This window comes from Hyaena hyaena, unplaced genomic scaffold (assembly GCF_003009895.1).
Source record: "Hyaena hyaena isolate Hyena2069 unplaced genomic scaffold, ASM300989v1 scaffold_164, whole genome shotgun sequence".
NCBI classification, from domain to species: Eukaryota; Metazoa; Chordata; class Mammalia; order Carnivora; family Hyaenidae; genus Hyaena; species Hyaena hyaena.
The window spans coordinates 2,383,876-2,402,998 of NW_024080796.1; the positions used below are offsets into that span (position 1 = coordinate 2,383,876).

Here is a 19,123-nt window from a genome sequence, read left to right on the forward strand (position 1 = left end):
ATAGAAAAGAAAAATAATAGGTACAAAGAAGAATTTGAATTTGTTCCAGGATATGACAGAAGATTAGGGTCCTTCCTTTAGTTATGTTTGTTACTAAAGCTACACTTCTGTACACATAGGCTAGGGCCCCAGTACATCTGGCTGTCAGCTGACGTTCTTAAGGGAAGGGCCAACAGAGGGAGAATAAAATGGAGAAATGAAAGGTAAAGTTTCTTGAACTGTCTAAACTCCTCCAGGGCATTGTAGTTGCTGTACTAATTAACACTGTGTCATTGATTATTTAGTCCCCCTTCCCAAAATTCAGATTGGTATGTGATAAGATGTGTGACTATTTAGAATATTGTTATGCAAAAAACATAATGCTTTCTCTCTTCTCTTGAAATAAAACTGGCTAATATAAGGCCTTTTTTTATTTTAAAAAAAGTATAGCTGCTTTAAATAAATTTAAGAAAATAGGAAGTGCTGAGATTTATATTTAAAATGATACTTGACTTGTGTATCTAGAATCGTAATTTTTTCAACTTGTAGCACCTTGTTATCAAAGTTTGGCCCATTTGTTATGTTCTCCCACACTAATTATAACTCATGTTAACTCCTATTGCTTTCCTTTGTGATGAGGATTATAGTTTGTTTTAGATGTGAATACAGTTGTAGTTAGATTTTGGATATCCAAGTCACATATGAGTACAACAGTAAGAAAAATAAATCAGATAGTAAGCTTAGTTACTTTTCATTCAGACCAGTGTTTACAATAATACTATTTATGTTTTTGAACGCTTGGTTATACTTCATTTTAAAATCTAGCTATCTTAAACTGTTAGATTAAAAGGTTGTATTACTCAGTTTGCTCATTTGATTTTATATTGCTCATATTTTTCCATCCTTCACTGGAGCTCATTTTTGTTATCTAAAACTGTTTTATGTTCCTGTGTTTTAAGGCATTGTTTCTAAACCTTATTTGTGATTAAAATAGTTCTTTACATATAATTTTCATAACCAAATTTTTAGTATAGTATAGTATGGTATCAAATGTATGAATTCACTTTACATTTTGGATAACAGATAGTGACCAAAGAAAATTTTTAAAACTTAACTTTCATTTCATTAAAATACACTGATGGAAGTTTTGCTGTAAGAAATGCATAGAACATATACTTTGATAAATAGCATTTGTTTTAACATAACAGCAGGTATAATTTAATTTCTTGAAATTAAAATTTTTTTCTTTTCCTTTTTTCTGCACCTCCTCCCTTTTTGACTTGGTTGTTTCTTACTAACCCACAGTCTTCGTAGTTACTACATTAAACTGCACATTTTTTGTAACCTTTAGGAATTAAAATGTATTGCAGAGTAAATTTGTAGTATACAAAGAAACATGCATTTTAAGCATTACTGTGCTGGAAAGTTAGAATAATGAAATAGGTTTTGTTATCTGGGTAACAGTAAGAAATGGTAGGCATTGTCATCTTTAGCATTATCCCACTTTAGGCAAAATTGAAAAGTCAAAAATAATATTATACAGATTATAATTTTACATGTTAATTTAACTTTCACTTGACATGAACAGTTAGATAATTTGTCTTCCTCGCTAACAAATTAATTGAGAAAAACAATTGTTGAATACCTACTGTATGAAAGCCACTACTGTAGGTTAGAACAAGTTTATATTAAAAAAGAATAAGGCATAATCCCCACTCTATTTAGATATCTATTTTGATAAATTATTTAATCTTTTGTGATCTTAATACAGTAAATAGTCTTTTACCTGTTACTCAGATTCCCAAATAATTTCAAGGGAAAAGTGAAGTGCTAGAAAAAAATGCAGTGAGGTTCAGCCTTTGAGAGATTTTATAGAGCCTTGAATGTTTTAGAGCTGTGATTAAAATGCTGCATCATTCTCTGGAAGAAGAAAAACGCTTAATCATGTATGTGTGTGTGTACACACACACATACACACACACACAGAGCTATATATATAAGTAAGGTAAGGTGAACAATGACATATAACTTGAAAGTAGCCCATTTATTTAGCTTAGTGTTCATTTTTCTTTAATTGCCACTTAGTAAGAAAAGATGCCAAGTTAGTACTTTAGATGATGAAATGTGAGGCACATCTTTTCCCCCAAGAAAATAAAGTTTTTGCTGGTAGTTTTGCTCTTATATTCACGTCTATTCTGGGATTTATAGTAGTGTATTCTTTTCTATTTTTAGGCTGTTGCCAGGCAGATTTAAAATTTCTCCTTTTATGGTTGCCCAGTTTCTAGCTTTCTGACTGGTTACATGAACCTGCTTTCTTTAGCCAACCACAGTGACTATGCAAACTGGATTTCAGTTTCTGTTGTTATGAGGAAACTGATAAGATGGCTGAAGGGGGCTCCCTTTAGGGTGTGTTCATTATTGTAGAGAAGATTGTCATCATTATATAGTAATAAACAAACGTAGATTTCTTTTTTTTTTTTTAAAGTAGCTTTCTTTCAAAATAATATTTTTTGAGATAGGAAATCAAACCAAAACAAATTTTCTAAGGCTTGAAAAATGACTCTGTCAGATTTGATTAATTGTAATGGTCCTATGTATTGCACTTTTTCTGGGGCAGCATTTTGTGAAAGTGGGTATATATTGTTACTTTTTGTTAGTAAATAAGCATGCCGAGTCCCCAAAGAAAAGTCATCCTCTTATATACACCTGTGTATATGAACCTGCTAGTGTGTTAGTTTACAGTTCTGTCAAAAATATTGTAGATTAGTATCTTTGCTTCCTAAAAGGGTAATTTAATTTTTAATTTAAGAATTATTTTAGATATTATATATGTGTATATAGTTCATCATTCTTTTATCCAATATTTACTAAGTATGTATTATGTGCCAGACACTGTATACTCATTAATACTATATCAGAGGATTTTATTTTTTATTCTTTTGTTAAATTACCTCTGACATACATCATATTTTAAAATGTTTTCTGACAAAGCAGTGGACACTTAAAATGTTTTAATCTTATACTAGATGCATGATGAGATGTGCCAGAGTGTTTTGTTAAGCAATACATAAATATAGATATTAAGGTCCATTTTAATAATTATTTCTAAAAGGGTTCATTTGAAGTATTGACAAATGCAGTAAATGGTGGTAAGAACATCATTTTGAATGAAGACAGTATTGATAAAATGTGACAAAGCTTTATGTAACTTCACAAAGTTCCGTAAGTATACCTCACTTTAAAACAAATTTATCAATGTTAATTACATATAAGGTTTTTTGATTATAGTGCCAGTTTATAATAGAAGCAAACGCTTCTGTTTTACTTTCAACTTTCGAGTCCTTTTGGTAATTTTCCATGTGTAGAAGATTCCATTAATAGACTTACATGGAGTGTTTATCTGTAGATGCTCAGTATTGTGGTTTTTTTCTTGATAAATTTTTTCTTAATCCTATATGAGTATCTCATGCCCATTATTATCATCCTGTGAGATAAGCATACTAAAGAATTGTCCCATTTAGGACAGGGAAAAAGAATAACAGGCTTATTTAAGGTTAGCACATAAGAAGAATATGGCTATTGTTATTTTATGTACATTGCCTTTCATCACTGTTATGATTATAAACTTCTTGGCCTAAAAATGTAAACTCCCTGAAGTATAACTGAACATTCAGTTCTCTTGATATAGTTGTTTTGTCTGTGTTGAAAGTGTGACCCAGAAAAGGGGAGTTAGGTTAAAAAAAAAAAAAAAAAAAGCCAACAAGAAATTAACTGTAGTTCTGCTACATATTTTTTCAAAGAACAGATTTGAGATGTATTCAGATTCAATTCACCGGTTTAAAGTGTACAGCTCCGTGGTTTTAAAAATATTTATAGAGTTTGCAACCATTACCACAATTAATTTTAGAACATTTTTATTGTCCCGGAAAGAAACCTTGTACCCTTTAGCAGCCATTTTTCATTTTCTCCTCAATCCCCCAACCCTAGACAACCACTAAGGTGCTTTCTGTCGTTACAGATTTGCCTATTCTGGCCATTTCATATACATGGAATCATTCAATATGTAGCCTTTTGTGACAGGCTTCATTTACTCAGTGTATTTTCAAGATTCATTCATACTGTAACACTTATCAGTACTTAATTTCTTTTTATAGCCAAATAATATTCCATTGTATGGATATACCACATTTTATTTACCTATCAGTTGTTGGATATTTGAGTTAGTTTGGCTGTTATGAATAGTTCTTGGCTATTATGAATAGCATTTCTGCGAACATTTGTGCATAGGTTTGTGTGTGGACATATGTTTTTATTTTTGGGGGGTATAGCTAGGAGTGGAATTGCTAGATCCCATGGAAACGCAATGTTTAATATGTTGAAGAACTGCCAGACTGTTTTGGAAAACAACTGCTTCATTTTACAGTTCCACCAGCGTTATATGAGGCTTCGAATTTCTCTACATCCTTGCCAACAGTTGTGATTTTCTTTCTTTTTGATTATAGCCATTCTGCTATGTGTAATGTGTTATTTCATTGTGGCTTTGATTTGCATTTCTCTGATGACTAATGATATTGAGCCTCTTTTCACATTTATTGTTGATTAGTTTTTCTTTAGAGAGATATCAAGTCCTTTGCTTTTTGTTAAATTGGGTTGTTTTTTTATTATTGAGTTGTAACTTTTTTTTTTTTTTGTAGGTTCTAGTAGATACAAGTCTCTTAGCAGGTACATTATTGACAGATATTCCCTGCCATTGTGGGAGTTGTTGGTTTACTTTCTTGATGTGTCCTTTGCAGCATAAAAGTTTTTACATTTTGACAAAGTCCAGTTCAGTTAATCTATTTTATTTTCTTTCATTGCTTGTTTTCTTTGGGTCATATATAAGAAACCATTGCCTATTCTAAGATTTTATAGATTTGTACCTAAGTTTTCTTTTAAGATTGAAAACTTTTAGCTCTTAAATTTAGGTCAAACTCTTGATTTTGGCCCAGGTCATGATTTCACAGTGAGCACGGCATTGGGCTCTGCACTGATAGCGCGGAGACTGCTTGGGATTCTCTCCTGTCTTTCTGCCCCTCCCCTGCTCGCTTGTGCTCTCTATCTCTCAAAATAAATAAGTATTAAATTTTTTTTAAAAAATTTAGGTCTTTGAGCCATTTTGAGTTAATTTTTTTAATATATGGCATGAGAATAGGGGCCTAAACTCATTCTTTTGCATGTGGCTACCCAGTAATGCCCATACTATTTGTTGAAAATACTGTTCTTTCCTCATTGAATGTTCTTGGCACCCTTGTCAAAAATCAGTTGACCATGAATGTGAGGATTTGTATCTTGACTGGGAGGTCTATTCCTTTGATTTATATATGTCTGCCCTCTTTGCTAGTAATACTACACTGACAGTATTACTGTAGCTTGTACTAAGCTTTGAAAATCTCAAGAGTAAGTTTTTCAATGTTGTTTTCTTTTTCAAGATTGTTTTGGCTATTTTGGGTCCCTCGCATATGCATATGAATTTTGGGATCACCTTGTCAGTTTCTGCAAAGAACATGGCTAGGATTTTGATAGGGATTATGTTGAATCAGATTAGTTTTGAATGTTGACATTTTGATATTAAGCCTTTGATTCAGGAGTAAGCAATGTCTTGGTGTTTATTTAGATCTTCGATTTCTTCTACAATGCTTTATATAGTTTTTCAGAGGATAAAGTTTTTTACTTTTTTTTGTTAAATTTGTTAGTTTTGATACTATTGTAAATGGAATTGTTTTTTAAATTTTGTTTTTGAATCGTTCACTGTAACTATAGAAACACAATAGATTTTATATATTAATCTTGTATCTTGTGACCTTCTAAACCCATTTACCAATCCTAATAATTCTTTAGTGAATTCCTTACAATTTTCCACATATAACATTGTATCATTGCAAATAAATGCAAAAAATACTTTGTTCTTTTCAAGTTAGAAAGCCTTTATTTCATTTTCTTGCATACTTTCCCAGGCCAGAACCTCTAGTTATTGCTGAATAGAAGTGGTAAGAGCAAACATTTTGTCTTATTCCTAATCTTAGGGCAAAAACTGTCTTTCACTATTAAGTAGGTGTTAGTTGTGGGTTTTTCCAAAATTCCCCTTACAAGGTTGAGGAAATTACCTTTTCGTTTGTAGAGTAAAGTCTATTATTTGCTAAGGTGACTTGTAGATAAGTTGCTTTTAAAAGAGAATTAAATATTTAGGATTCTGCTAATAATACTTTTGTGGCTAATATATGAACCAGTCTGCAGGTTGGTAAAATTAAGGGTCTACTCTCAGATTGCAATTACTGTGTGGTTAGGCTTTAGGAATTACATTAAATGACTTCTCCATTTTCAAAGAGATAGAGAAGAAAATTGTGGCAAACACCATATTCAGTTTACTCTTGAACAATGTGGTTGATAGGCTACCAATCCCTAATGTAGTAAAAAAATCTGCATATAACTTTTAACTCCCCGAAAACTTAAGTACTAATAGTCTACTGTTGACTGGAAGCCTTTCTGATAACATGCAGTCAGTTAGACATTTTATATGTTATATGTACCATGTACTATATTCTTACAGTAAAGTAAGCTAGAGGAAAGGAAATGTTATTAGAAAATTATAAGGAAAAGAAAGTACATTTACAGCACTGTACCTTAAAATTTTTTGCCTATGAGTGGACCCATGCAGTTCAAATCTGTGTTGTTCAAGGGTCAGCTGTAGTTTATTTATTACTTAACATTCTGATACAATAGAGCATCCCATGGTAGCAAAATTTAAAGGATGAAATGTAGAAGGGCATCTGTGCCAGTGAAAACAGCTTGGTACTGAATTGGGCGTCTGACTGACCTTCCCAGGCCGAAATCACCAGCTGTGTAATGCATGGTAGCAGCATGGTCCTTCATGTGTTCATTTAGATCATACGTAAAGGTGAATGTTAAATAAGTTATCAAGTAAATGAGAAAAGAATATGCCTTGGTATAGTATCTGACAAATAATTTCCCTTGTAAGTGTAAGTTTCTTTTTCTCCCTTTAAGTTATGTTGTTTAGTTAACAAAAAAGGGGAATTTATAGTATAGAAAAAGTCGTATAAGGAATGCCTAAAAATAATAAACATCAAATTCAAGATTATGCTTATCTTTGTGTTAAGGAGTTGGGGATGCGGAAAGAGGAGCATGCTATCTGGTAGTGTCATCCAGAGGGCCTTGGCTTTTTTTTTTCTAATTGTTTTGTTTCTTATCTGGATGGTGGGTACACACGTGGTCATTATCTCAGAATTTATATCTTACTGCATGTTCACAGTATTTTATAATGAAAACTGAATTATAAAAGAGCATCAGTATAGCTAGACATTTGTAAAGTAATGTAAAATTTGAGGAGAATGGAACTTAGCAAGCATCTAGTCTGATATCCTTGTTTTTACAATTGAGCAGCCTGAAATCTCGAGTTAGGGTGATTTATCCTATGTCGATTGTTATGCAAATGTTAGAACAAACAGTGAGGAGACCCAGTTTTGTTAGTTTAGAAATCCTGGGTAGGCCAAGCTTTTTATAATTATGTCTTTAAATTTTTTTAAGTTTATTTATTTGAGAGAGAGAGAAAGAGTACAAGCAGGGGAGGGGCAGAGAGAAGGAGGGACAAAATCCCAAGCAGTCTCCACACCATCAGTGCAGAACCCAGTGCAGGGCTCGAACTTATGAACTGTGAGATCTTGACCTGAGCCAAGGTCAAGAGTCGGATGCTTAACCTACTGTGCCACTGAGGCACCACTATAATTATGTATTTTTAAACTGATAAGAATAGATGCTACACTTAAACACCTAGCCAAAAGGCTGAGAAGCAATTATGTATTTTTAAAGTGTGGTAGATTATATATTATTTCACCATTATTCTTTCTTCTTGTAAGAAGATTATATGTATCTATGCCTTTTGCCATGTGACATGAAGTATTTCCCACTGGTTGCTTTTTACTTCTCCACCCCTTTAGTGTGTAACTTGCCTTTAACCAATAGACTATGAGTGAGAGTGATGTATACTGTATCTAAGAAATAGCTTTAAAACCCTGATATATTGTATTATTCTGTCGCTGTAGTCTTTTCCCTTTGCCACGGATCTAGATTTGGGGTGGGGGTACCTACCACTCCTTCATCCTATGAGCTAGAATGAAGAAGAATGTTATATTAGTAAGATTTTGGGGGCGGAAGTATTGCTGCAATACTATTTAGTGAAAGGTGGCTGACACAGAAAGTAGCTTTTCACTCTTTCTTCTTCGGCTGGGTCAATAAGAAAAGTTAGAGCTGTTCCTGACATTTGAAGAATTTACGTCTTTCAACTTCTCATAAATCATTCTGGGTGTTTTAGCTCACCCAGGCAAACTATGAAAAATACATTTGGACAACTGGTTTAAATTCCTTAAAAAATTATTACATGGACTTCTGTAACTTTACTTATTATCCGCGTAGGTGGTAGAATTTGGTGAGTGGGTCAAGCTAGTAGATAGGGCCCTGGGGGATGGGATAACTGGCTCATTTTCTAAGGGGATGTAATTTGACAAATGTATTCTAAAATTGCATTTGTTGGGTCAGGTCAGTCAGTTTTAATTTGCCTATATAACAAAAATACACTTGGAAAAGTGATTTTAGGGTATCTTGCATTTTTTCATGTAGACTATCCTAGTCTCGAATTTCTCAAAACATAGCCGTGAATGAATGCAACAAGTTAGTGACCAGTCTGGTTTTGATGTAACCAAAATTTCAAGAACATGAGTTGTTCCTGTTTTGTCCAAAGAATTGTTGGTGAAGCAAACTCTCTATTTCCTTTGTTGCTGATTATTTTTTAAAAATTTAGTTGGGGATATTTCATTCTATATTTTGATACTCCAGCTAATATCAGTAGGTTGATAACATGCAGAAGGGATTCTTTGTTGAGGTGTCAAATATTATAGTCACTTGATACTTTTTTCAGCAATTAATATTTTTTTAAAGATGGTAAGATAGCTATTGAATGTGTTTTATGCAATTGAGAGAAGAACGATAGCATAGTAGAACTGAAGAATTGTGAACTATAGCAGATTCTGGATCTTGAAATGAATATTGCCAGTGCTTTGTGAGTGACCGGGAGAGAAAACCTATAGAAAGCAAGAGAATATGGAAATGTGACGTGGGATTTTAACAGAAGTAGTGAAAGTAGTTCTACTAGGGGAGACTGGATGGCCCAGTCGGTAAAGTGTCCGACTTTGGGTCAGGTCATGATTTCACAGTTTGTGAGTTCGAGCCCCGCATCAGGCTCTGTGCTGATAGCTCAGAGCCTGGAGCCTTCTTCAGATTCTGTGTCTCCTTCTCCCTCTGCCCCTCCCCCACTTGTGCTCAATCTCTGTCTCTCAAAAATAAATAAATGTAAAAAAATTTTTAAAATATAAAGAAAGTAGTTCTAAAGTTTTAGAAAAATAACAGAGACAAAAAGATACCCATTATTTAAGATAAAAATTTGGAAAGTTCTTTATACTAAATTTGTACAGATAAGTATTAAAGTGGATGAACCATTCGTTGCATTATCAGGTTTACCAGTCTCACCAATGGACAGTAAACATTATAGCAGATTTAAACATTTATTGTGTAACACACTTAATATTCTTTATGATTTTATTTTTAGGATGGTTGCAAAATTCTCAAGTAAAATTTGGGAGTGTGAAATAAGATCATGCACTTCTCAAATGAGAGTGGTTTGTCACGGAATCAAGTGGCAGAATTGTGTTTCTAAAGAGGCTAGGAATCATGAGCATAAAATGATTATGTAAGAGTAAGCCATTATTAGTCCTATTGGCTAATATTTATTTAGTCCATTTAATGAAAATCCAAATTTGAATAAAAATTATTCTCAGCATCCCATTATTCAGAATAATGTTATAGTAATGTCAGTTATCAGCATGAATGCACTTGGAGTGCTTGTGTCAAAGATAGAAATGTCAAGTCCACTTAAATGGCTTTGCTTCACGTTTTCCAAGTTACTGCTCAGTTTTAAGTACACTGCATCAGGTATCCATAGCTTTGAATTAGGATAGTGTTTGTGTATGTATGCATATGTTTTGATTTAACAATCCAGGTATTCCTATTGTTTTGTTAACTGTTCTTGGAAAGCAGTAGTACAGACCCTTGTTTATTCATCAGAAAAACCCTACAGGAGACCTCTTATTCAAACAATAAATTTGGGAGTATATTATGAGTATGTTTCAGTTTCATCGAATATGTTTCAGTATAATCGTTCACCTTTATTTTCACAGCATTTGGATTCTTGGTAGAGTACTTGCCCTCATCTGCTTCCCTTGTTGCTGGGCAAGGTTTGTGATGCCGATGTCTGATTGGCTCTAGACAGCTATGGCTTTGAGCCAATCAGACAGTGAATTTCAGTTCTCTCACACAAGGAAACACTGAAGCAGCTGCTGATTTATTTTTCCTATGGGGAGATTATATAAACTAAGAGTATGGCTGCAGCAAGCTCCCTCTTGGGTATGTTTGAAAAATTACAAGGTTCATCTGGAACTGAAGGAGGAAAAAAAAAAGAGGTTTATTTTTAAAACTTGTTTACTAACAAAATCTGATAGGTAGTTAATTTGAGAAAAAATGTATTCAGATGACAGATTACCTATTTTTATTTTATGTTTAAAGGACTGCAGAATGATGTAGTATAAGAAAAATTTCCCTTCAGTTTACATGAATATTTACTGTTGTAACCCACACATTTGCTTTATTGCTTCAAAAGGGGAGAGCTCATAACATGCTGTGAAGGACAGTTAAGGAGAAAAAATTTAATAATTGTACTTACAACACTTCACTTAATATAGGTTGTCAGGAGTCAGACATTTTAATTTCATTAGGTGAATCAAACTGAGTCAGTTCAGTGCAGTAGACAACAAAGCACTTTATGATGCTATCTGTAGTAAACCTTTGGGTCCAGAATACTATTAATTTTTGGAGTCAAATCTATAACAATAGTGATAGGTGGGTTTGAAAATAATCTTGTCATTTGAATTTAAGGTTCTGCTGAATTTTTAGTTATAAATGTTTTATAAATATTAAGGATTGTGGATTTTTTTAAAAAAAGAAATTTACATTTGAATTTTACAGATTCTTACCTATGGGGAGAGAAGTATATTCTTGTTATGTGTGGTCCATGTTTGACTCATTCTCCAATTAGGAAATTGATTTATATTTCTGGAAACATTCAGGGGTATTTAAAGGAGGATAAATGATAATAGCATGAAAGATGTATATTTTTATTTATTTATGTGATATTTAATATGTATCATATAGATTTAGATTTTATATGCATTTATGTTCTAGATTACTTATATTAGACAAAGAACCTCAGTAACATATTTCAGATCCAGGTTTTAACTATGTTTCTCTGACCTTATTAGTCTGTCTCCTGTTGCTGGGCAGGAATCAGAATGCTGGCTACTGATTGGCTGAGTTTGTGAGCAGCTCTTGAACAGCCACTTAAATTCTTGAGCTTTTTGAGCAGGCAGATTGTAGGCTAAGACATTACAGCTTTTGGTAATACTTCCCCTTTGTTTTTTCATAGCTATGATCTCTCTGCTAGAAAAAAGGGTAAAAGTTGTAGATAGAGGGGGAACGAAGCAGAAAAGAGAATAACATTTTCACTTAAAAAATGAAGAGGATTATTGGGCTTTCCTTAAAAATAGTTTACCCAAGATTTGAAAAAAAAAAAAAAATCCAAGCTATAGATACTTATTTGCAGGTAACATGCCCTTTTTGGTTATTTAAATATACCTCTGGTAAAGTTGAAGCCCTTTTTAATGCAGTAGAAAAAGAATTTATTAATGATGGTATTTTTCCGTGTGAATCTAAAGAATAGAGACCTTAAAAACAGTTTTTGACTCTTCTTAATGAAAAAATATTTTCTAGACAAAGTTAATGTTTTACACATTTACTTCTAGATATGGCAGACATTTTCTACTGTAAAATATAAATGCTTTTTCCTGTGAAAATGAATTACAGTCATATGAAAGCTTCATGATTCTAGTGTTGCAACCTAGAAAAACTAGTTTTTCTTTTGTAGAATAGTTTTGTGACTGGCATCCTCTATTCCAGATGACGGTATTTAAACTGATCCTTAGAAATGTATTCTTCCAGTAGTACAGCCATGGAGACTTGTTTGCAGGTAACATGCCCTTTTCAAATGTGTATCTTTCTTAAATATACTTTGCTTATGCAAAATAGGTTTTTAAAAAGTTACTGCTGATTGGTTTGCACAGATATATTTGAACTAGTTTGAACTGGTTCATGCTACTTCCTTATGCTTTGTCTGTTTTTCATTATACTTAGAACCCATAAAAGATCTGGTAAGTGGCTGTAGTGTGCTCCCTTGTGGGTATAGATGGTAGTTATTTTGTAATTCTTTGTACGGTACTATATTATTACTGAATTGAATGACAATTTAATTGGTAAAACCAGCTTGCATGGAGTATACTTATTTTTATTAAATGTTATTTGGTGGTGGCAATTTAAATGTAATGTTTGCATGTTGGATTTCTAACTTCTACACAAAATAACAGAAATATTTAAGAGAAATTTGTCTCAGATTCTCTAGCTTATGCCTAAAAACACTGTGAATATACATAGGTAATTACTGAGTGCTTAATATATGGAATCTCGTTTAATCATGGCTACAGCCTCTGTGGCAGGTACTGATAATGATATGTCCTTTTTAAAAAGATTGCTGAAACCAGTGTTAGTAAACTTGCCCTCTGTCACATAGTAAATACATGGGAGAGCTGGAATTCGAATCCATGTTCTGCAGAATTCATGTTCTTAATGGGGTTACTGAAAATTACGAAAATTCACTTTTTTTAGAGGAATGCTTGCTTTTAATACAACTCACAATAACTGTAACAGCTGAGAAATGTGGATATTATGAGGTCAGAGTCCAAAAGAATTCTAGGCCGCTGTCTAAAAATATTTAAAAGGTAACCATATTCCTTAGGTTATAAATTTAATTATTTTCTGTCTTTGAAGTCAGCAAGTAAAAGTGACTACAAAATTCGCATTGTATCCTTCGCAGAAAAATTTTCATTTAGTATGAATTTGGAATGGATAGTGGGTGGGAAAAAACTTGAAGTTTTAATGTTAGACTATAATGAATAACCTTTAAAATAGTGCCTATGATAATTTTGCAGTGAAGTGTCTGTTCAATTGAAAGATATTTTTTTCTGAATAGTTTTACTGAGTTCCATAATTAAAAGGCTAGGAAGACTAAGAAATACATTATAAGTAATTGGCTTAAAGTGAACAAATAAATGCAGAATGTACCACAGTCTAGAAGTACTGTAACAGGGGGCGCCTGGGTGGCTTAGTCGGTTAAGCGTCCGACTTTCACTTGGGTCATGATCTCGCGGTTCGTGGGTTCGGGCCCCGCATCGGGCTCTGTGCTGACTGCCAGCTCAGAGCCTGGAGCCTGTTTCAGTCTGTGACTCCCTCTCTCTGTGATCCTCCCCTGCTCACGCTGTCTCTCTCTCTCTCCTAGAAATAAATAAAAAATATTAAAAAAAAAAAAAAAAAGAAGTACTGTAACAAAAGTGATAGTTTCTCAAGCTGTATTGACCTCTAGCAGCTAGGCTAAGTCATTGTTTTATGCCTTTCAGCCAGAAGAACAATACAACACCAGAATCAGACCTGTAATTGACCAAGTTGGATTTATTATTTGTTGCAGTGAGGGAGAATGCTCACCCTTAGGGAAACTGAGATACATCAGTAAGGGATATTAGAAAAAATCCTAGTATAGTATTTGGGTTTAGTGTAGTAGAGATTTGGGTTATCTGGGGGGAGAGTTTGAGGAAATAGAGCCTTATACTAAATCGGGTGCCATCAGAAAGTGGGGGCAATTTGGGGTGCCTGGGTGGCTCAGTCGGTTAAGCACCTTACTTCAGCTCAGGTCATGATCTTGTGGTCCATGGGTTCGAGCCCAGCATCGGGCTCTGTGCTGAGAGCCTGCTTCGGATTCTGTGTCTCCCTCTCTATGACCCTTCCCTGCTCATGTTCTGTCTCTCCCTCTCTCTCAAAAATAAATAAACATTAAAATTTTTTTTTAAAAAAGTGGGGGCAATTCTATGCCTAGTTATCTCAATAAATCTATGCAGGGAGGACAGACTACAGTTAGGATAAAGCTGCTGTAATTGATTTAAAAAAAAAGTAAGCATCACTCATTTAGTCAGAGAGGGAGAGGTTTGATATTTCATGGGTTGTACAGTGACCTTGCCTAATTTGAGTGATTTTATGTCCAGAAGAACAACATGGCTTAGCTGTAAGCATCAAGTCAATGTATAACAATGAAGTCTAGCTGTGAATGTCAGATAAGTTCCCAGATGTCAGAGGTTGCTTTTTTCTCCCTCTCCAATTAAAGCGAGTATATCTTACCGTAATTCCTACAGGTAATGGTGATGATAAATTAATATCCAATATGAAAGCAATATTATTGCTTCCTGTACATCTTAGTCCTTAAAAGACTTCTGTTATATTCCATTAGAGACTGGTTACATTGTTTTCTCCAGGCCTGAATCCTTGTCCTCTTGCTTGCCTTTCTACACCGGCTAGATGTTAACATACAGATGGTATTAGAGAACATCCTTGTTTTGGTTCTGATCCTATTTCACCATTAAGTATGATATCTGTAGGGTTGTTTTTTGGGTTTTTTTTTTTTTTGTAGATAACTTTTATTATATTTGTTTTCTTCTGAGTTTTTTGAGAATTTTAATTTTGAGTCAGTGTTGAGTTTTGTCAAATGAATTATATCTGTTGATGATCTGGTGTTTATTTTCAGTCTCCATTTATGCAGTGAATCATATTCCTTGAAGTTTCTTTTCACCCTAATAAATAGGGAATGTATTGTCTTATAGTTCTAGAGGCTAGAAGTATGAAATCAAGGTGATCCAGGGCCCTGCAGGAACTAGGAATTAAAAAGGATCTATTCCAGACGTCTCTCCTACTTGTGACTTGTGACAGCCTAACTCCCAAGTTTTACATGGCTCTTTGTGTATCTGTATCGAAATGTCCCCCTTTTTGTAAGGATACCAATCATATTGGATTAGGGCCCACCTAATGACCTTATTTTAACTTGATTACCTCTGCAGAGACTATCTAAATAGGGTCACATTCTGAGATATTGGTGCTTAGGGTTCTAATATATTTTTCAAAAGGACACTTCGGTTGGGCCTGAGATAAAGCCATGATGCTTCATTACTCACTTAATAATCTACATTCCTTGATGTTTTTTTAGTATGAGACCAACCTTGTATTTTTTAAAGGAGCTTCACATAGTCATAATATATTATTTTTTAAAGAAACTTCTAAGTAACTCATGTGTGAAAGAATAAATCAGTGGAAATTAGAGAATATTTTAACAGAGCAACAATGAAAAATATGACACATCAAAATATGAGATGCAGCTAAAGCAACATTAAAAGGGAAATTTATAGCTTTTTGTATATTGCAAAAGAAGAAAGAGAGGAAGTTAACAGCTAGTGCTTAACATGATGCGGAACTGCCTGTTTTCCAAAGCAGCTATACCATTTTATAATCCTACCAGCGTTGTGTGAAGTTTTCAGTTTGTCTGCCTTCTTACCAATACTCCTTATTCTCTTCGATTATAGCCATCTTGGTGTGTGTGAAGTGTTATCTCATTGCAGTTTGATTTACATTTCTCTGATGACTAATAATGTTGAGCATCTTTTCATTTTTAGTGTTTATTGACAGTTGGTTTATTGGCAGTTTATATGTCTTAGAGTAATGTGTATTCAATTCCTTTGTTTATTTTTAAGTTGGCTTATTTTTGTTGTCATTCAGTTGTAATAGTATGTAATATTTTTTAGATGCAAATGTGTTAGACACATTGTTTGTAAATATTTTATTTATGAATATTTCCTATTGTGTGAGTTATCTTAGCAAGTTTTTAATGATAATCTCTTGTAAATATGTTTATAATACTCTTAATCTAGATATGTCTGGTTGCAAATGTAATCTTTCCTTATGTGTTCTTTAGTTCTCTTTTCTTTTTTCCTTATCCATGTACCTCTTTCACATTCCTCTGCTGCTTTCGTTCTCTTATACTTTTTATTTTTCCATCTACTTTTTTACTGCATTTACTTTTTTTATGTTGATGTAGCTCCTCTAGACTCCGAATCCATTAGCTTACTGAGAATTAAAACTAGAAACTAGTCACTTTTTTCTTTTACTTTTTTTTTTTTTTTTTTTTTAATGGTATGGTCATTATTGTTTGCAATGGAAAGTAGAAGAGGGGACCTGACAGTTCCAGCTCCAGGGGTGGCTCCAAGGACATACTCTGTTGCTGTCTCTCAAAACAAGCGAGTCATTTTTTCCCCTAATACTTCCTAATAATTGATCTTCTATGGACTGTACCTGTCATCAATTTTATATTACATAAATCTAATTAATATGAAAATTAACACATCAAAGATTATTATGCTCTCTATGTGTCATTATTTCAATTTTTTAAAAAATGTGTTTACTTAATTCTGAGAGAGAGAGAGAGAGACAGCGTGAACAGGGGAGGGTCAGAGAGAGTAGGAGACACAGAATCCGAAACAGGCTCCAGGCTCTGAGCTAGCTGTCAGCACAGAGCCCGACACAGGGCTCGAACCCACAAACCGTGAGATCATGACCTGAGCCGAAGTCGGACGCTTAACTGACTGAACCACCCAGGTGCCCCTATGTGTCATTATTTCAAAATTACATGAAAGGCTGCTTGCTTATAAGACAGTTTGCAGTTTGTCTATGATTAGGGGGCTTCTGTTTTAATTATTAAACTCTATTTCTTTCTCTTTTTAAAGATTCAAAATGGATAGTATAGAAGAACCTCAGAAAAAAGTCTTCAAGGCTCGAAAAACAATGAGAGTGAGTGATCGTCAGCAGCTTGAAGCAGTGTACAAGGTCAAAGAAGAACTGTTGAAAGCTGATGTCAAGCTGTTAAATGGCAACCATGAAAATGGAGATTTGGACCCAACTTCACCTTTGGAAAATATGGATTATATTATTGACAAGGAGGAGGTGAATGGCATTGAAGAGCTTTGTTTTGACCCTGAAAAAAGTAAATCAGAATGGAAAGAAACCTCCTGTACCTTAAATGTTAATGTAAAAAATAAGCAGGATGATGACTTAAAGCATGAATCTTTGTCTCCTAATAATATAGCTCCTGAACTAGTCTGTAAACTGACTGCTGAACCGTCTTCTGATGAGCCCACCTCTGTTGATCAGGCTATGGGAGATCCAGCTGCTGGAGATTCAGCCCCTGAAGATCTGGCCTCTGAAGTATTAACCTCCGCTGATCCTGCCTCTGGCGATCCCACCTCTGGTGATCCCACCTCTGGCGACCCCACCTCTGGTGATCCCACCTCTGGTGAAACAGTCTCTGGTGAAACAGTCTCCAGTGAACCATTCTCTGGTGACTTGGTCTCTGGTGAATCAGTCCCCAGTGAATCAGTCTCTGGTGAGCCAGTGTCTACTGATCCAGCCTCTGATGATTCAGCCTCTGGTGATCTGTCCTCTGGAGCCCTGGCCTCTAATGATCCAACCTCTGGTGATCTGGCTTCTGATGATCCAGCCTCTGGTGATCCAGCTTCTGGTGATCCGGCCTCTGTTGAACCCACGTGTGATGAACTGACTTCTGAATCAGCCTTTGATCCTACCTTTGAATCAAGTTCTGTGCCAGTTTGTGAAACTGTTCCTGAAACTGACATTACAGAGCCTAGTAGCAATAAAGTTGATGATTTTCTTGAAAAAAATGGGGATGATGAAAAGTTAGACCAAATTTTCTCATTTGATGAGAAAAATAAAGCTGATAGTAATGTCGATGGTGATGAAGAAACTTTAGAAACAGATGATACAGTGATTTGTTCGGATCTACCTCCTGAAAATGAAAAGAAGATAAAGGAAGATACTATCACAGAACCGGCTCTTGGGGAGGAGGCTATATCTAGCAGTATGGAAATTGACCAAAGTGAAAAGAATGAAAATGAAAATTCTGCAGACCTTGCAGAAACCATTAGTGAAAATGTTACAAAAGATGACAAAAATGAGATTATCTTGGAAAATACAGATTCTATGGAGACAGATGAAATTATTCCTATTTTGGAAAAGCTTGCACCTGCCGAAGATGAACTTACTTGCTTTTCTAAAACTTCTCTTCTTCCAATTGATGAGACAAATCCAGATTTGGAAGAGAAGATGGAAGGTTCTTTTGGTTCACCATCTAAACAAGAAAGTAGTGAGAGTTTGCCAAAAGAAGCCTTTTTGGTCCTCTCTGATGAGGAGGATATTTCTGGTGAAAAAGATGAGTCTGAAGCTGTATCACAAAATGAAACATGCTCTCCAGGTTAGCATATTACTTAAGTTCTATAAAGATTTTGATTAGGTTTGATAAACTGCTTAATAAAGCATTCTTACAAAGTTTTAAGATTTTTTTAGTTGCAAAGAAAGTTGAGAGTGATGGTGACTGGAATGATCTCTTCATAGATTCTTAACAGAATTTAGATTTCAGAGTATTTACTCTGAGTGCAGTAGTGTATGAAGTGATAAGAAGGGACATAAAATAATTGGTAACTATGGCTCTTGCCCTTAAGGGGCCTGTTGTCTAGAAATAAAGAGATGAGATGGACCAGTGTAATACTGTGAGATAACAGTTTTAAGTCGGTACATAATTGATCAAAGTCCTAACAACTGCTTTTCCTATCACTTTGCAACCAAGTAACTTAGAGTCTAAAAGCTACTGGTTTCAAGTATAACAAATCCCATTTTACAATTAATTTTCCCCTTTTTAATATTCTTTGTCTGGAAAATGACACCACCATTGCTAGAATCCAGAAACCTTGAAGCCTGATACTCTTATTTGATAAAGACTTCATCTGTTTGCTTTCTGAGCCCTCTTGATTCCACCAACTTACTCTCTTCCACTGCATCTTCTGAATGGTCTCTGTAACTGAAATCTTTCATTTGATTTTGTTCTTCTCTTTTGTTGGATCCCTATTACTTTTAGGTTAATTCCAGACCCTTCATATAAAAGTATACAAACTTCATAATTTGTTCAAAAGCCTATCTTTCCATCTCTTTTATA

At 34.3% G+C, this 19,123-nt stretch overlaps 1 protein-coding gene across 4 annotated transcripts in view; it reads left to right on the forward strand.

Moving 5' to 3' along the window:
- Positions 1-19,123, forward strand: part of LOC120236879 (activating transcription factor 7 interacting protein) — a 112,874-nt gene that overhangs the window by 34,568 nt on the left and 59,183 nt on the right. For 3 of the 4 annotated variants that reach the window (XM_039239937.1, XM_039239935.1, XM_039239936.1), the window contains exon 2: positions 16,845-18,385. In XM_039239937.1, the coding sequence (XP_039095868.1) occupies positions 16,852-18,385 (1,534 nt within the window). In that variant the 5' untranslated portion in view covers positions 16,845-16,851. Of the gene's footprint in view, positions 1-12,093; positions 12,164-16,844; positions 18,386-19,123 lie in introns of all 4 variants that reach the window. The other variant, XM_039239938.1, reaches the window with a different exon arrangement.